We start from the raw sequence: 16,044 nt of genomic DNA on the forward strand, positions 1-16,044 counted from the left end.
AAAAGGTGTGGCTCTCTACTCTCAACCTCCCCCTTAAGTCCGCCTCTCGTAAATTGACCCCGCGCTTCATCGGTCCATTCCGTATTTCTCAGGTCATTAGTCCCGTTGCGGTGTGACTCCTTCTTCCCCGCTATCTTCGCCGTGTTCACCCGGTTTTCCACGTCTCTTGTGTTAAGCCCGCTGTTCGCACTCCCACTCGTCCCTCTTCCCCCCCCCCGTTCTTGTTGAAGGCACACCCATCTACAGGGTCCGCAAGATTCTAGACATGCGTCCCCGGGGTCGTGGTCATCAGTTTCTGGTTGATTGGGAGGGATACGGTCCCGAGGAGAGAAGTTGGGTTCCCTCTCGGGACGTGCTGGACCGTTCGCTAATTGATGATTTCCTCCGGAACCGCCAGGTTTCCTCCTCAGGAGCGCCAGGGGGCGCTCGCTGAGGGGGGGTACTGTCATGTCTTGTCTCGTCCTGTCATTATATGTTTTGTTCTTGTTCTTTCCCTCTACTCTTTTGCCCTCTGCCGGCCCTTTCAGGTTACTTCTCCCCCTTTCTCTCTTCCTCCAGCTGCTCCTCATCTCCCCTTAATTCTCCGTTAATTCCCTTCCCACCTGTTCCCGCTTCCCGCTGATTAGATCTCTACTTTTTCTCTGCTTTCGCTGCTTTCTGAGTGTCTGAGTCTCACTTGAGTTTCACACGTTGAAACAAACCATTGTCTAAACTTGTCGCTGTCCAGTCCTGTCGGCATCCGCCTCACTACGTTCTTTTCTCTGATAATTATCTGGATATATTAGTGTTCTGTTCAGTTCGCCCCGCGCTGCTAGAAGTCTGGTCCCCATGGTCTCGCCTCGACCCCTGTCTACCCCAGGGAAGTCTACAGCCTGACGGCGCAACACTGCAACCCCCGGCTGCTGCCTAAGGGACACTCACTAAGAGCTCTGAAGAAGCTTCCTTTATTCGTCACCCTCTCTGCGGGTTGTTTGTGTTAACTTTTACCTCTCAAGGAGAAGATTCTGTGTTCATTATTGTGCTGCAAAGAACTTTCATTTAAGAACCATATTTCAGTTACTTCGCTCTTGGGTCCTCACTTACCTGCACAACATGTGCACTACTTTTCAGGTCTACTGAAGTCATACAGTAACTTTGTTTGTGGAAAAGACTGAAATTTAATTTGGGAAAGAATGGACTACTTTTATGACGCTTTCCATCATATCAGTAGCTTAACCGCCCCTGGTCACCATTTACTTTCATTGTAAGAAAAAGTGCATTGTCAATATTCAGTTAACTTCTCCTTTTGTGTTCAATGGAAGACAGGAATCATACTGGTTTTGGAACAACTAGAGGCTGAGTAAATTAAGATTTTTGGGTGAACTATTCTATTAACTGACTAAAATGTCAACAGTTTAAAAAACATTTATTTGCAATTTACAAAGCTGATAACGAGATGTTTGCTTTCTCTTACCAAAACAGCTGGGACTCAGGATAATGCCAACGGCTCTACATAATAGTTATATAAAAGATAGCATATCATAAAGGGGCACATACAGGCAAACAAAAGGTCACTGCTTGTTGGGCCATTTCAACAATGGTGTAAAATGTTAACATTTCCCAAAAATTAATGGGCACATTGTTGCATAAGCAGCTTGCGAATATATATGGTGTTGTGAATCTGCTTTGCTGAGTAATTGGAGTCAATTGGTGGTGAACTGCTCACAGATAAGAAAAGCTAGAGCTGGTAAAATGCTAATTCTCTGTGATTCATTTTCATTCTGAACACGAGCACCTGTGCCTCTAGCCCCCACAGTACTGTGCACAGCCACACACAGAGATGAAAAAAGAAAAGTTCCAGCATGTTGATAACTGTGTATCTCCCCCAGAGTTAGTAAGGCGCTTCCTACAGTTATCCATAATGATTGTAACATAACTCTTCTGACCTAAATATAAATGTCTAAATTAGACAAGACTTTAATGAGGATTCCAGTGTTTTCCTCGTAATTATTTTAGACGGAAGTCATGGAGGAGGGTGTAGTGCCGACGCAGCTGAAAGGACCACTTGGAATCTTGATATTTAGTCCTAAACCACAGCAATAAATCATTTTCTCAATTTGGATTTCAACATGCTTTCAGGTTAAAATTTCTTTAAACAAGATCAATGTAGTTGAGAATGAAAAAAGCGCAAGATGTCAATATTCGTTTACAGAGAAGAGGCTGTCAATCAATACAAATTGGTAATCAAATTAATGACATGATATACAGATAAATCAATAAAATGAATCACACATATACATATTTAATGAGAAACACCCCCAAATAAAGATCATTCAATATAATATAATAATAATTCAAATTAGATAGATCGCTAGATTGATAGATAGATATACAGTGGCAAGAAAAAGTATGTGAACCCTTTGAAATTAGCTACATTTCTGCATTAACAGGTCTTTAAAATGTGATCAAGTCTTCATCAAAGTCACAAGTATAGACAAACACAATGTGCTTAAGTTAACAACACACAAACAATTATAGCCTTTCATGTATTTACTGAACACATCCAATTAAACATGTACAGTGCTGTGGAAAATGTAAGTGAACCCTAGAATTTAATAAGCATCCAATCATCCTTTGGCAGCAATAACCTCAAACCAGGGGCGTAAAAAGTACTCAGAAATGATACTTAAGTTTAAGTATGGACACAGAGTGGAAATTTTTCTCAATTAAAAGTCCAAGTATCTAGCCAAAAAAAGTAACTATTTCCTAGCTAGAATGAAATCAAGAGAGGAGATTATGTGAGAGAGGATGTTGTTAAATTCGATTGGTTTGTTAAGATGTCTTTCTACTGTCTTTGACGACTGTCATATTTATCCCCCAGTTGCATTTGGAACTTGATCATAGAATCATGTTAAAATTACAAAATTTTAGCAAAATAATTTTTATGAGGTCTGTTTTACATAACACAGCAATTTCCTGGTGGAATGAACACTAGAGGCACTAAAACAGCAATGACTTGTATCGCGTATCACTTAAATCACGGATAAAATGGCAGATTATCAGTTCATAAACACTTACTTTACTTCTTGATCTGTTCCCTTCCACAATGCTATCTTATGACAGAAATTGTGTTTTTTATCTCACATGACAAATTTCTTTTTATGACACTATCGTTTAGGTTTAAGTTAAAGGTTTAGGGTAGGGAGGTAGGTTTTGTTGATTTAAATCTTGATAGAACATTAACCATTAACCTCATCTGTTCAGGAAAAAATGTCACTCGCTTTTAGCTCCACAAAGTAGACATTTGACTTCGGAACTGCCCTGAGACGTCAAGACAAGTCAACCTTAATTTATAGAGCACGTTTAAAATCTAAGTCAACAGTTTTATTAAAATTAAAATTAAGAATTTTACAGATCAAACATATGACGTGGCTCAGTGGTTAAGGCTCTGGGTTACTAACAAGAAGGTTGGGGCTTCAAGCCCCAGCACTGCCAAGATGCCACTGTTGGGCCCTTAAGCAAGGCCCCTGACCCTATCTAATCCAGGGGTGCTGTATCATGGCTGACCCTTCACTCTGACCCCAGCTTAGATGGGGTAAGTGAAAACAAATACATTTCACTGTATATATGCAAAAATGAATGTATAACTTGTGACCAAAATAAAGGCTTCTATTCTAATATACAGTGGGTACGGAAAGTATTCAGACCCCCTTAAATTTTTCACTCTTTGTTATATTGCAGCCATTTGCTTTGTTTGTCACATCTGGATTTGGGTAACCTCTGCCATTCCTCCTTGCAGATCCTCTCCAGTTCTGTCAGGTTGGATGGTAAACGTTGGTGGACAGCCATTTTCAGGTCTCTCCAGAGATGCTCAATTGGGTTTAAGTCAGGGCTCTGGCTGGGCCATTCAAGAACAGTCACGGAGTTGTTGTGAAGCAACTCCTTCGTTATTTTAGCGGTGTGCTTAGGGTCATTGTCTTGTTGGAAGGTGAACCTTCGGCCCAGTCTGAGGTCCAGAGCACTCTGGAGAAGGTTTTCGTCCAGGATATCCCTGTACTTGGGCACATTCATCTTTCCCTCGATTGCAACCAGTCGTCCTGTCCCTGCAGCTGAAAAACACCCCCACAGCATGATGCTGCCACCACCATGCTTCACTGTTGAGACTGTATTGGACAGGTGATGAGCAGTGCCTGGTTTTCTCCACACATACCGCTTAGAATTAAGGCCAAAAGTTCTATCTTGGTCTCATCAGACCAGAGAATCTTATTTATCACCATCTTGGAGTCCTTCAGGTGTTTTTTAGCAAACTCCATGCGGGCTTTCATGTGTCTTGCACTGAGGAGAGGCTTCCGTCGGGCCACTCTGCCATAAAGCCCCGACTGGTGGATGGCTGCAGTGATGGTTGACTTACTACAACTTTCTCCCATCTCCCAACTGCATCTCTGGAGCTCAGCCACAGTGATCTTTGGGTTCTTCTTTACCTCTCTCACCAAGGCTCTTCTCCCCCGATAGCTCAGTTTGGCCGGACGGCCAGCTCTAGGAAGGGTTCTGATCGTCCAAAACGTCTTCCATTTAAGGATTATGGAGGCCACTGTGCTCTTATGAACCTTAAGGGCAGCAGAAATTTTTTTGTAACCTTGGCCAGATCTGTGCCTTGCCACAATTCTGTTTCTGAGCTCTTCAGGCAGTTCCTTTGACCTCATGATTCTCATTTGCTCTGACATGCACTGTGAGCTGTAAGGTCTTATATAGACAGGTGTGTGGCTTTCCTAATCAAGTCCAATCAGTATAATCAAACACAGCTGGACTCAATTGAAGGTTAAATATATGAGTGTCACAGCAAAGGGTCTGAATACTTAGGACCATGTGATATTTCAGTTTTTCTTTTTTAATAAATGTGCAAAAATGTCAACAATTCTGTGTTTTTCTGTCAATATGGGGTGCTGTGTGTACAATAATGAGGAAAAAAAATGAACTTAAATGATTTTAGCAAATGGCTGCAATATAACAAAGAGTGAAACATTTAAGGGGGTCTGAATACTTTCCGTACCCACTGTATATCAATGGTGAATTCTCAGGGCCAGCAAAGCCTTCTCTGCTGGCCTAACATGCCAAATAAATAAACATCCTTTCATTTTCAATCACCAATGTATTTTTATTCGCTTTCCACTCTTAGTTAATATACAAACAAATAGAGAAAAATTAAAAGAATTTATTTCTTGATGTTTACAAGTAAAGTGTGACAACTGTTTCACAAATCACAAGTGCATGAGTTTGAGCTCCACCCCGTCAGTCCTTCAGAATTTCCACAGAATCCCTCAACAGTGCACATGAATGGGCAACTAAAGTCAGACTCTCAGACTTCTAGCTGGCCTTGAGTGGCACAATCAAGCTTTAAGTGATGCACATAATTTGAAAGTGAAGCGCGCGAGATCTTGCTGACGAGTCAGCTGTCACAGCCACATCACCATTGAGAAAGAGATCCTTATGGATTTAAAAGCACGAGATGTTCTGCATGACCATGTGATTGCTTAATTTATTAATCAGGAAAGGAGGAATTATTTTCACATCAAGTACATTGGTAAGTGCTTTTTGCTTTGTTATAGCAACATCAGGAGTTTTCTAAATGTAAATTAGGCTGGTTGAGCATTCTGTGTCAGATCAAGTTTTGAAAAATAGTGCTGCATTCTATTCAACTTGGAATGTCGGATTTTACAAATTCCTACAAGGAAAAGTGCAATAGAAGGCATCTTGAAGTCAGAATTACAACTTGTGAGATCATGCAGAAATGCTCCTCTCTGATTTCACAGAGATTCAGGTGCATGATGTCACACACACCTGTTGACACTCAGGGAGATATACAAAGTGATAAATATTCACTTTATTAAGTAATATAGTTAAATGAGTTTGTTTCCACATTACATGATATTAAAGCTTGTTTAACCAATGCCTTCAGAAACAGGTGTATAAAACATTATAATCTCTTTTGATAATCATACACCTTAAGCACAAATGCAAGAGCTGCAGCATTGTTTATAGGTTGGGTTGCTAGGAGACATCTCTAATGAGAGTCAAACCCCTGCTAAGCTAACGGGAGCGTTGCAGTTCCGAATATCTGGGAATAGAATGCATTTATGGTCAGAGATATCAAAAAGGAATATCCCACATCCAACTTGAATGGAATGCAGCATAGCGAAATTTATTGCAAGTAACATATAAATCACAAATATTATTAGATAGATTTTCCAGGTATTATAGACCTCCTTGGTAGATTCATATGAAAAAGTATGATTTTTGAATTTCTGTTCAGGAGATGTTTTTTTTATTTATTAACAGTCATGATGCAGTTAAAATTAGGCTTGCTTGAGCATTAAGTGTCGTTTCAAGTTCTGGCTTTCGTGCGTGGACGTGTTTTTAAAATGTCAATTTTGATTACTAGTAAGCAGCAACATAATGTATGATGCCCAAAGGCACAGGATTTCTTATTCGTTGTGAAACTGTGCCTTCTTAATGGCACGAATCACACTGAAGGCCTAAACTTTTAATGCACGGCCCGCCACTGATTGCTATAAATACAGTACCATGTATTGAAATATTCATCCTAATCAAGGACCTATTCAAAAGCTAAAGAATAAAAAATACATAATGAAAGGCTAATGAAGAAGCTGACCTCACATGGAAAGGGAGACTGTTCCATAGATCAGGACCGACCACAGAAAAGGCACGATTGCCCTTAGATCTATAGCGAAAACGAGGAACCCTCAAAAGAAGTTGATCAGAAGACCTGAACACTCTAGTGGGGAAGTAAGGGAGGAGAAGGTTACTGATATATTGGGGCACGAGACCAGACATAAATCAGAATTTTGAAATCAAACCTAAATATCACGAAAAGCCAGTGTAGAGACGCTAATACAGGGGAAATAAGATCCCTCTTTCTTGACACTGTTAAGAGCCTGGCTACTGCATTTCGAACCAGCTGTAGGCGAGATAACACAGTTTGAGGGAGACCAATGTACAATGTGTTACAATAGTCTAACCTTGATGAAATTAGTTAGTGAATCACAATTGCCAGGTTTTTGCTGGAAACGAAAACTTAAGCTATATATCTCAGGTGGAAAAAGCTACCCTTGATAACGGACAATCTGCTTATTGAAAAGTAATGATGAGCCTAAAATCACTCCGAGAAACCTTACATGATCTTGTACATTCGATGACAGAGGAACAAAATGGGCAATCAGGCCAGATAAGGAGGACATGGATATACCTAAGATCAGAACTTTGGTTTTGCTTTCATTTAATTGTTAATAATTGTTTGTCAGCCAATATTTAATATCTTTGAAGCAATTTAGGACATTATCAATTGAATACTTCTTGTCTAACCTGTGAGTGGTGGTGGCGTAGTGGGCTAAAGCACATAATTGTTAATCAGAAGGACGCTGGTTCGATCCCCACAGCCACCACCATTGTGTCCTTGAGCAAGGCACTTAACTCCATGTTGCTCCGGGGGGATTGTCCCTGTTATAAGTGCACTGTAAGTCGCTTTGGAAGAAAGCGTCTGCCAAATGCATAAATGTAAATGTAACCTTGTGGGGAAATACAATTTAAAATCATCAGCATAACAAATGGTAAATGGTCTGCACTTATATACAAAACGATTAAGAAGAATATTATGGACAATTGTGTCAAACGCGGCACTGAGGTCTAATAAAACTAAGACAACAGGTGAACCTGAATCTATGGAGAGAAAAATATAATTAGTGGCCTTCGGCTATGCAGATTTGGTGCTGTGCAATAGTTTGAAGCCAGACTGAAATGTATCCAAAATGTTAAATGTATTTAGATAGGAGTAGAGCTCACGTGTAATCAACCACAATTTTATATAGCAAAACAATGACCACAAATTGTGATGTCAGAGCACACAGCCCCTTGAGACAGAGAAAGACAAAAAAAAAAAAGCCTTGAGGAAAGTTAGTAATGTTGTTGGCTTTGTGAAATGTTTTCTGATGTTTGCTACCAAACCTTGCTGTTGAGCAGATTTATGGATAATTAATATTTACTCAGATTCCATTACTTTTATTATCAATATTATTATAATTATCATTGCTGGTGCTATAGTTATTATTATAATTAATAGTTGCTTAACAACATCAACAATAGTAATTCAGCAAATAGGGAGCAGAAATGTATAGATATGATTTAAATATGAAGGCAAGTATAGAAATGAATGACATTTACACATTTAATTACAAAAGCCTTTTGTTTTATATATAAATTTGCAATGTGAATGATCCATTTCGACTTCATAACTATCCAATCTGTAGAAGTAGCAGGTGTTTAGAACAAAGTTTAGGACAAAAACCATCAGTGTTTCTCACTTCATGCTCATAATTTTGAATGAATACATCACATTAAGTTGGGCTGTCACATACGGTCTATTTGAACAAATATTTAAACGTATCCAAAGCTCAAATGTTATATGATATCCCGCCTCTGTAGATAGTTGGAACTACATGCAGCTGCCGTGTGACACTCTGGTCTGTAATTTGTTGGATGCAGTGAAAAGGCAGCTTCAGTCCAGTAAGAAGTAAATTATCTGCAAAAATGTAATGAGTACTTTTCAAGTTTATATAAAATATAAAAAAATATTTTCTTTGGAAATGTAATTGAGTACAAGTACAAGTATTCCTTTTAAATTGCACCAGAGTAAAATAAAATCCTCCAAAAATAATACCCAAGTATAATACTTGAGTATTTTTACTCAATTACTTTACACCCTGCCTCAACCAAGCATTTCCGGTAGCTGTGAATTAGACCTTCACAATGTTCAGAAGAAATTTTGGACAATTCTTCCTTACAGAACTGCTCAGCCATTTTCTTAGGATGTCTGGTGTAACAGCTCTCTTGAGGTCATTCTACAGCATCTCTATTGTGTTAACATCTCGCCTTGACCTGGCCACTCCAAAAGGTGGATTTTGAAGCCATTCTATCGTGGATTTACTTCAATGTTTAGGGTCATTGTCTTGCTGTATCAAACAACTTCTACTGATCTTCAGCTGGCACACAGCAACTCTGATATTATCCTGTAGTATATGTTGATAAACCTGGGAATTAATTTTTCCCTCGATGATGGCAAGCAGTCCAGGGCACCTAAGCAGCCCCAAATCATGATGCTCCCTCCACCGTACTTCACTGTTGGTATGAAGTTATCAAGTTAGTATGCAGTGACATTTTTACGAAGCCTAGTTTCATCAGTCCACAAAACATTTTCCCAGTAGTGTGGTGGAATGTCAAGGTAGTATTTGGCTAAATTCAGGCACGCAGACATTTTTTTAATGAAAAGCAATGGCTTCTTTCATGGTGTCCTTTCATGGACACATGCCTGTTTAATGTTTTCCATATAGTAGACTCATGAATAGAGATGTTAACCAGTTTCAATAATTCCTTCAAGTCTTTAGCTTTCACTCTGGGTTCTTTTTTACCTCATTGAGCATTCTGTGGTGTGCCCTTTATGTCATCTTGGCTGGATGGCCACTTCTAGGGAGAGTAGCCACAGTACTAAATCATCTCCATTTATAGAAAATGTGTCTAATATCTAAGCACTTCAAGATATCTTTGTAATCTTTTTCATCTTTCTGCAAATCAACAATTCTTGATCATAGGTCTTCTGAAATCTCTATTTTACAAGGCATGGTCCATGCCAGCAGATGTTTATTATGAATAGCAAACTCACTGTTTGAGTTATTTTTATAAGTCAAAGTAGCTCTAATCCACACCTCAAACCTTGTTTCAATTAATTGCATGCCAGGTTTGCCAACTCCTGATCTCTAATTATATTTATTTATTTTTGCTCAACTTTAGCCAAGGGATTCACTTACTTTTTCCACAGCACTATTAATGTTTAATGGGATGTGTTAAATAAAGACATGAAAGATTATAATTGTTTGTGTCCATACTTGTGACTTTAATGTAGATGAGATGACATTTTATGACCAATTAATGCATAGAACCAGCTAATCCAAAGGGTTCACATATTTTTCTTGACACTGTATATACAGTATATATTGCAGACAAGTACAGCATTGTTTAGATGATACAAAAAGTGTATTTAGAAGTAATATATCATATATATATATATATATATATATATATATGTGTGTGTGTGTGTGTATGATATATTATTTATTCCCATATCATTGAACATAAGCCTACAGTCAACAGCAATCCATTTTTAAATTGAGTTCTAATGTTGCATCTGCTTTATTTTAGATTATATTGTCGGTCTATGTACATATGAGTCAGATGGATGCTTTGAGAGAGTCTTACTGGTTTCAGTGTCATAAATACTGCATTTTCAGACATTCAAATTCCGTTTTCAAGTATATATAACTATCTTCTTTCTTCTGTGTCTTTCTTCTACTCTAACTTCTGCACTAATCCAGCTAAGATTAGAATTTAGCAGTGTGATACTGATGATATTGTTGGCTATTCTATAACAAATTTCGGTAACACTTTATTTTACGTAGTCCTTGATACAGAGTAATTACTTAGTTAATTACTTAGTAATAAACGTTGTAATTACATGTACCAAAATGTAATTAACATGTAACTAAGTTATGGTACAGCCTGTACTTACAGATTGTAATTACACACATGTAATAGGCAGCTACTGTTACACATATGTAACAAGCCGAGTCTGTTACATACGTGTTACAAATATGTAACAAGCCGAGTCTGTTACATACGTGTTACAAACTTGGTACACTGTAATTATGTAAGAAAGTACTTAGTACCACACAATGTAACAAGAAGTACTTAAATATGTTAGGCTACTAAGGTCTGCAGTTACACATGGCAAATGTGTACGTTTTGTAGCATTACATGTATGTAACATAAAATAAAGTGTATCAAGATTGTACTTGAGTGCAATTCATGTGTATCTACATACCTTATCCATCTTAAATAACCCACTAGTTCACTGCTAAAATACATGCATTAGCTTCTTTATTACATTAAAATTACAGAAAATTACACAGGTATAAGCTACGTAAATAAAGTGTATCAAGACTGTACTTAAGTGGACTTCATGTGTATGTACATACCTTGTCCATATGTACCTTAGTTTGAATTAACTCACTAGTTTACAGCTTAAAAACATGCATTAGCTTTAGGGCTGGGACAACGCGATGACGTCGACGCAAAAAATACGTCGACGCAAAATATGCGCGTCGATTCGTCAGACCCAAAACAAAGATGGCGGCGCCGGAGCGTAGTAGCAACACGAGTAGCTCCTCAGACTATCAGAAGTGCAAGGCGGCACGCACTCGCTCCTCCAAAGTATGGGAGTTCTTTCATTTAAAAGTAAACATTTCCGTGATATGTCGTCTTTGCAAAATGGAGATGGCCTTCCATTCTAGCACCACGGCAATGCACCAGCACCTGAAGAGGCGCCACCCGGCGCGCGCACGCACGCACGCACGCATTCACGCACGCACACACACACACACACACACACACTATTCTTAAGGTGAAAGGAAAGTGTAAGTTGTTATTTGCATGTGATGCTTTTTTTCAGTAAGCTAGGCCCATAAATGTTGAATTCTGAATGTTTATTTTCATTATTTATTTTTTGTTGGAAAAGCACTTTCTGTATTAGCTTAAAGCCCTCAAGTTTACATTGGTTACTGTATTCTTTCAATTGCTCTAAACAAGTATTTTGGGTGACCTTTATTTTTTTATTGAATGCTAGACATTAAGTTGTTATTTTAATCTGAAAGAAGAATTACAAGATGCACTTTTTCAGTAAGCTAGGCCTATGTGTTTTCAAGGCTTCAAGGTTTTATTGAATGCTAACTCTGACTAAGAATGCATTACTTTGCACTTGTATAGTCTTTTATTTTGGAATTTTAAGAGCAATAAACATATATTGCAATGTTAAGGAATTAATGTTTTTTTCATTCAGATATGTAAATCAACATGTATAAATTGCTATTAGTCAATTCATGGGTAGATAATCGAATCGAAATCGAATCGGACTGGAAAAATGAATCGTTAGATTAATCGATGCATCGGAAAAATAATCGCTAGATTAATCGTTTAAAAAATAATCGTTTATCCCAGCCCTAATTAGCTTCTTTATTACATTAAAATTACAGAAAATTACACAGGTATAAGCTACGTAAAATAAAGTGTATCAAGACTGTACTTAAGTGGACTTCATGTGTATCTACATACCTTGTCCATAGGTACCTTAGTTTGAATTAACTCACTAGTTCACAGCTTAAATACATGCATTAGCTTCTTTATTACATTACAATTACAGAATATTACACAGGTATAAGCTACGTAAAATAAAGTGTATCAAGACTGTACTTAAGTGGACTTCATGTGTATCTACATACCTTGTCCATATGTACCTTAGTTTGAATTAACTCACTAGTTCACAGCTTAAAAACATGCATTAGCTTCTTTATTACATTACAATTACAGAAAATTACACAGGTATAAGCTACGTAAAATAAAGTGTATCAAGACTGTACTTAAGTGGACTTCATGTGTATCTACATACCTTGTCCATATGTACCTTAGTTTGAATTAACTCTCTAGTTCACAGCTTAAATACATGCATTAGCTTCCTAATTACATTGCTAATTATATGTTGTATTTGAAGGGAAAAATAAATTTACAATTTGACTTGTCATTTTGATAATGTCACCTTTTGTGTGCAGGCAGGTGGATGGAAAGGGTAACCACATCAATTCAACTCTACACTATTGAGTTAAAATACAGTATTCTGTAATTGTAATGTAGTTGGGAAGCTACTGCTTGTATTTATGCTGTGAACTAGTGAGTGTACCCAAACTAAGGTACATATGGACAAGGTATGTAGATACACATGAAGTCCACTTAAGTACAGTCTTGATACACTTTATTTTACGTAGCTTATACCTGTGTAATATTCTGTAGTTGCAATGTAATTAGGAAGCTAATGCATGTATTTAAGTTGTGAAATAGAGAGTTAATTCAAACTAAGGTACATATGGACAAGGTATGTAGATACACATGAAGTCCACTTAAGTACAGTCTTGATACACTTTATTTTACGTAGCTTATACCTGTGTAATATTCTGTAGTTGCAACGTAATTAGGAAGCTAATGCATGTATTTAAGTTGTGAACTAGAGAGTTAATTCAAACTAAGGTACATATGGACAAGGTATGTAGATACACATGAAGTCCACTTAAGTACAGTCTTGATACACTTTATTTTACGTAGCTTATACCTGTGTAATATTCTGTAGTTGCAATGTAATTAAGAAGCTAATGCATGTATTTATGCTGTGAACTAGTGAGTTTACCCAAACTAAGGCACATATGAATAAGGTAAGATAGAAATGAAGTCCACTTAAGTACAGTCTTGATACACTTTATTTTACGTAGCGTATACCTGTGTAATATTCTGTAGTTGCAATGTAATTAGGAAGCTAATGCATGTATTTAAGCTGTAAACTAGTGAGTTAATTCAAACTAAGGTACATATGGACAAGGTATGTAGATACACATGAAGTCCACTTAAGTACAGTCTTGATACACTTTATTTTACGTAGCTTATACCTGTGTAATTTTCTGTAATTTTAATGTAATAAAGAAGCTAATGCATGTATTTTAGCGGTGAACTAGTGGGTTATTTAAGATGGATAAGGTATGTAGATACACATGAAGTCCACTTAAGTACAATCTTGATTCACTTTATTTTATGTTACATACATGTAATGCTACAAAACGTACACATTTGCCATATGTAACTGCAGACCTTAGTAGCCTAATATATTTAAGTACTTCTTGTTACATTGTGTGGTACTAAGTACTTTCTTACACAATTACAGTGTACCAAGTTTGTAACACGTATGTAACAGACTCGGCTTGTTACATATTTGTAACACGTATGTAACAGACTCGGCTTGTTACATATGTGTAACAGTAGCTGCCTATTACATGTGTGTAATTACAATCTGTAAGTACAGGCTGTACCATAACTTAGTTACATGTTAATTACATTTTGGTACATGTAATTACAACGTTTATTACTAAGTAATTAACTAAGTAATTACTCTGTATCAAGGACTACGTAAAATAAAGTGTTACCCAAATTTCTTATGTTCCTCATTTTGTAAGTCAGTTTGGATAAATGTGTCTGCTAAATTACTTAATGTAAATGTAAATTGAAAGTAGTTGAAACTGGCAAAAACGTGCATCGAGATCCCTGCATTCTGTTGTGCATAGTCCAGCTATTAAGCTCTGTGAGCAGCTCTCATTCTGTGGCTGCACTGATTGTAAGTTTAGTTGAGACATTCAATATCTTTAATTTTTGCAGTGCATGCTTCAATATAGCAATAACAATTCTTAAAAACCTTTTCTCTGTATTGATCTGTATAGACAAATTGAGTTGATTTTGAAATAATCAAGGGAGTGACTAAATTCTAATGTAATTATCACTAATATTTTAGCACTGTGCCCAAAGGCAGGTGTTTGTGTGGTAAGCTGTTTGAGAAGACTGTATTTATATAGGTTTAACACATCAGTGTAAAGGGGTCTTACAGTGGCCTGCTGCTTCTCTGCATGTTCAGCTGCATCATCCAGTTGCTTCTGCAGAGCTACCTGGAGTGACTTCATCTCATCCCTGTGAATAAGACAGACAAAGGAAAAAAAGTGAGAGAAAAAACTGAGAATGAGGGAAATCCAATGGCCACTCTACCTCAGACTCAATTAGAATCTCTTGAAAGTGTATATTCAGCACTTTCCATGAATACTGTACGCATTTATTATTTTAAAGTCATTAAAAGGCACAAATTCCATGTTAATGTTTTGAAAACTATAAGATGTGTCAGATAAATTATGTAACAAAAATTACCCTATAAGTTAACCTAGCTTTAAACACCTCAAATTGCTTTGTCTCATTTTGTGTATAACCCTGTAACTGCATGATGTTTCCTCATTCCATTTTTTTACCATTACCTGAAATTGGACCAAGCCATAACATCATTTTGGACCCTTAGCAATGTTAGAAAGACAAGTAAAAAAATCTAATTCCAATTTCTCAATTGTCTCCAAAAATGTTGTGTTGACTGAATTTGTCAACAACAATTCCCCTCAGTTCCATAAGTTATTGAACAAAAACCTTTTCTTTAATTTGTGAGAAATAGATTTAAATGTATTTATATTATTTGATAAATCTTTCTAATAAATTTGATGATTTACTTTTTCTAAAGATTAAGTACCTTTTTTCACAAACGAAAAGGAAGAAAACAAATTTACTTTAAGGAATATTCCTGGTTCAATACAAGTTCAATCAACAGCAATTGTGGCATAATGTTAAATTATTATTTTGACTGACCCACCTTTTCTTTAAAAAAATGCAAAAATTGAAAGTAAACTGGAAGTAAATAAGGCCAGTTTTTGGAAGGTTTAAAGCAGGAGATTCAAGAATGAGGCCCTTGGGGTGATTATTAAAAAAATATTTAAAAACATCCACAATGATTTTGCCAATTACATCGATATGATGATCTTTTTAAGCTACAGCAGGGCAGATAAATATTTTAATTTACGGTGTTATAACTTGCAGAATTTTTTGAATTTCTTTTAAATTAAGCACAACATTCAGCGCTCACAGATTTACGCCTATCAGTGAATGCCCCTCATGTCTTCAAAGCAGTGCCATGACAACCCATCCCATGTGAAGTTTCTGCAACTCTCTTGTGGCAATAATGACAACATGGGCCCATAAGGATAAATATTAGAGGTAACTTTCTATTATTTCCAGAACTATTGGTTTTACTAAGGTGTATTGTAATTTAAAATACAAACAGTTTCTTTGTGTTATTGTTTGATTTTAGAGGATGTGCTAAAGCTATCTCTTCTTCTGTCAGTATTGTTGCTTGATTCTCTACTACTAATTGATATAACCCCCGGTTAATGAAATGAATTAATTAAATGTTTCCACATTTATTTTACCCCAATAGTAATTAAAACAGCATATAGTTTATTCTGTACTTAAAATTCCTGCTCTGCT

At 36.9% G+C, this 16,044-nt stretch overlaps 1 protein-coding gene across 5 annotated transcripts in view; it reads right to left on the minus strand.

Moving 5' to 3' along the window:
• The window catches only part of LOC127661260 (leucine zipper protein 2), a 207,122-nt gene that overhangs the window by 58,174 nt on the left and 132,904 nt on the right, over nucleotides 1-16,044 (minus strand). For all 5 annotated transcript variants that reach the window (XM_052151887.1, XM_052151886.1, XM_052151885.1 and 2 more), the window contains one exon: nucleotides 14,574-14,655. In XM_052151887.1, coding sequence (XP_052007847.1) covers nucleotides 14,574-14,655 — 82 coding nt within the window. The remainder of the gene's footprint in view (nucleotides 1-14,573; nucleotides 14,656-16,044) is intronic.

Source organism: Xyrauchen texanus, chromosome 21 (genome assembly GCF_025860055.1).
Source record: "Xyrauchen texanus isolate HMW12.3.18 chromosome 21, RBS_HiC_50CHRs, whole genome shotgun sequence".
Classification (NCBI taxonomy): Eukaryota; Metazoa; Chordata; class Actinopteri; order Cypriniformes; family Catostomidae; genus Xyrauchen; species Xyrauchen texanus.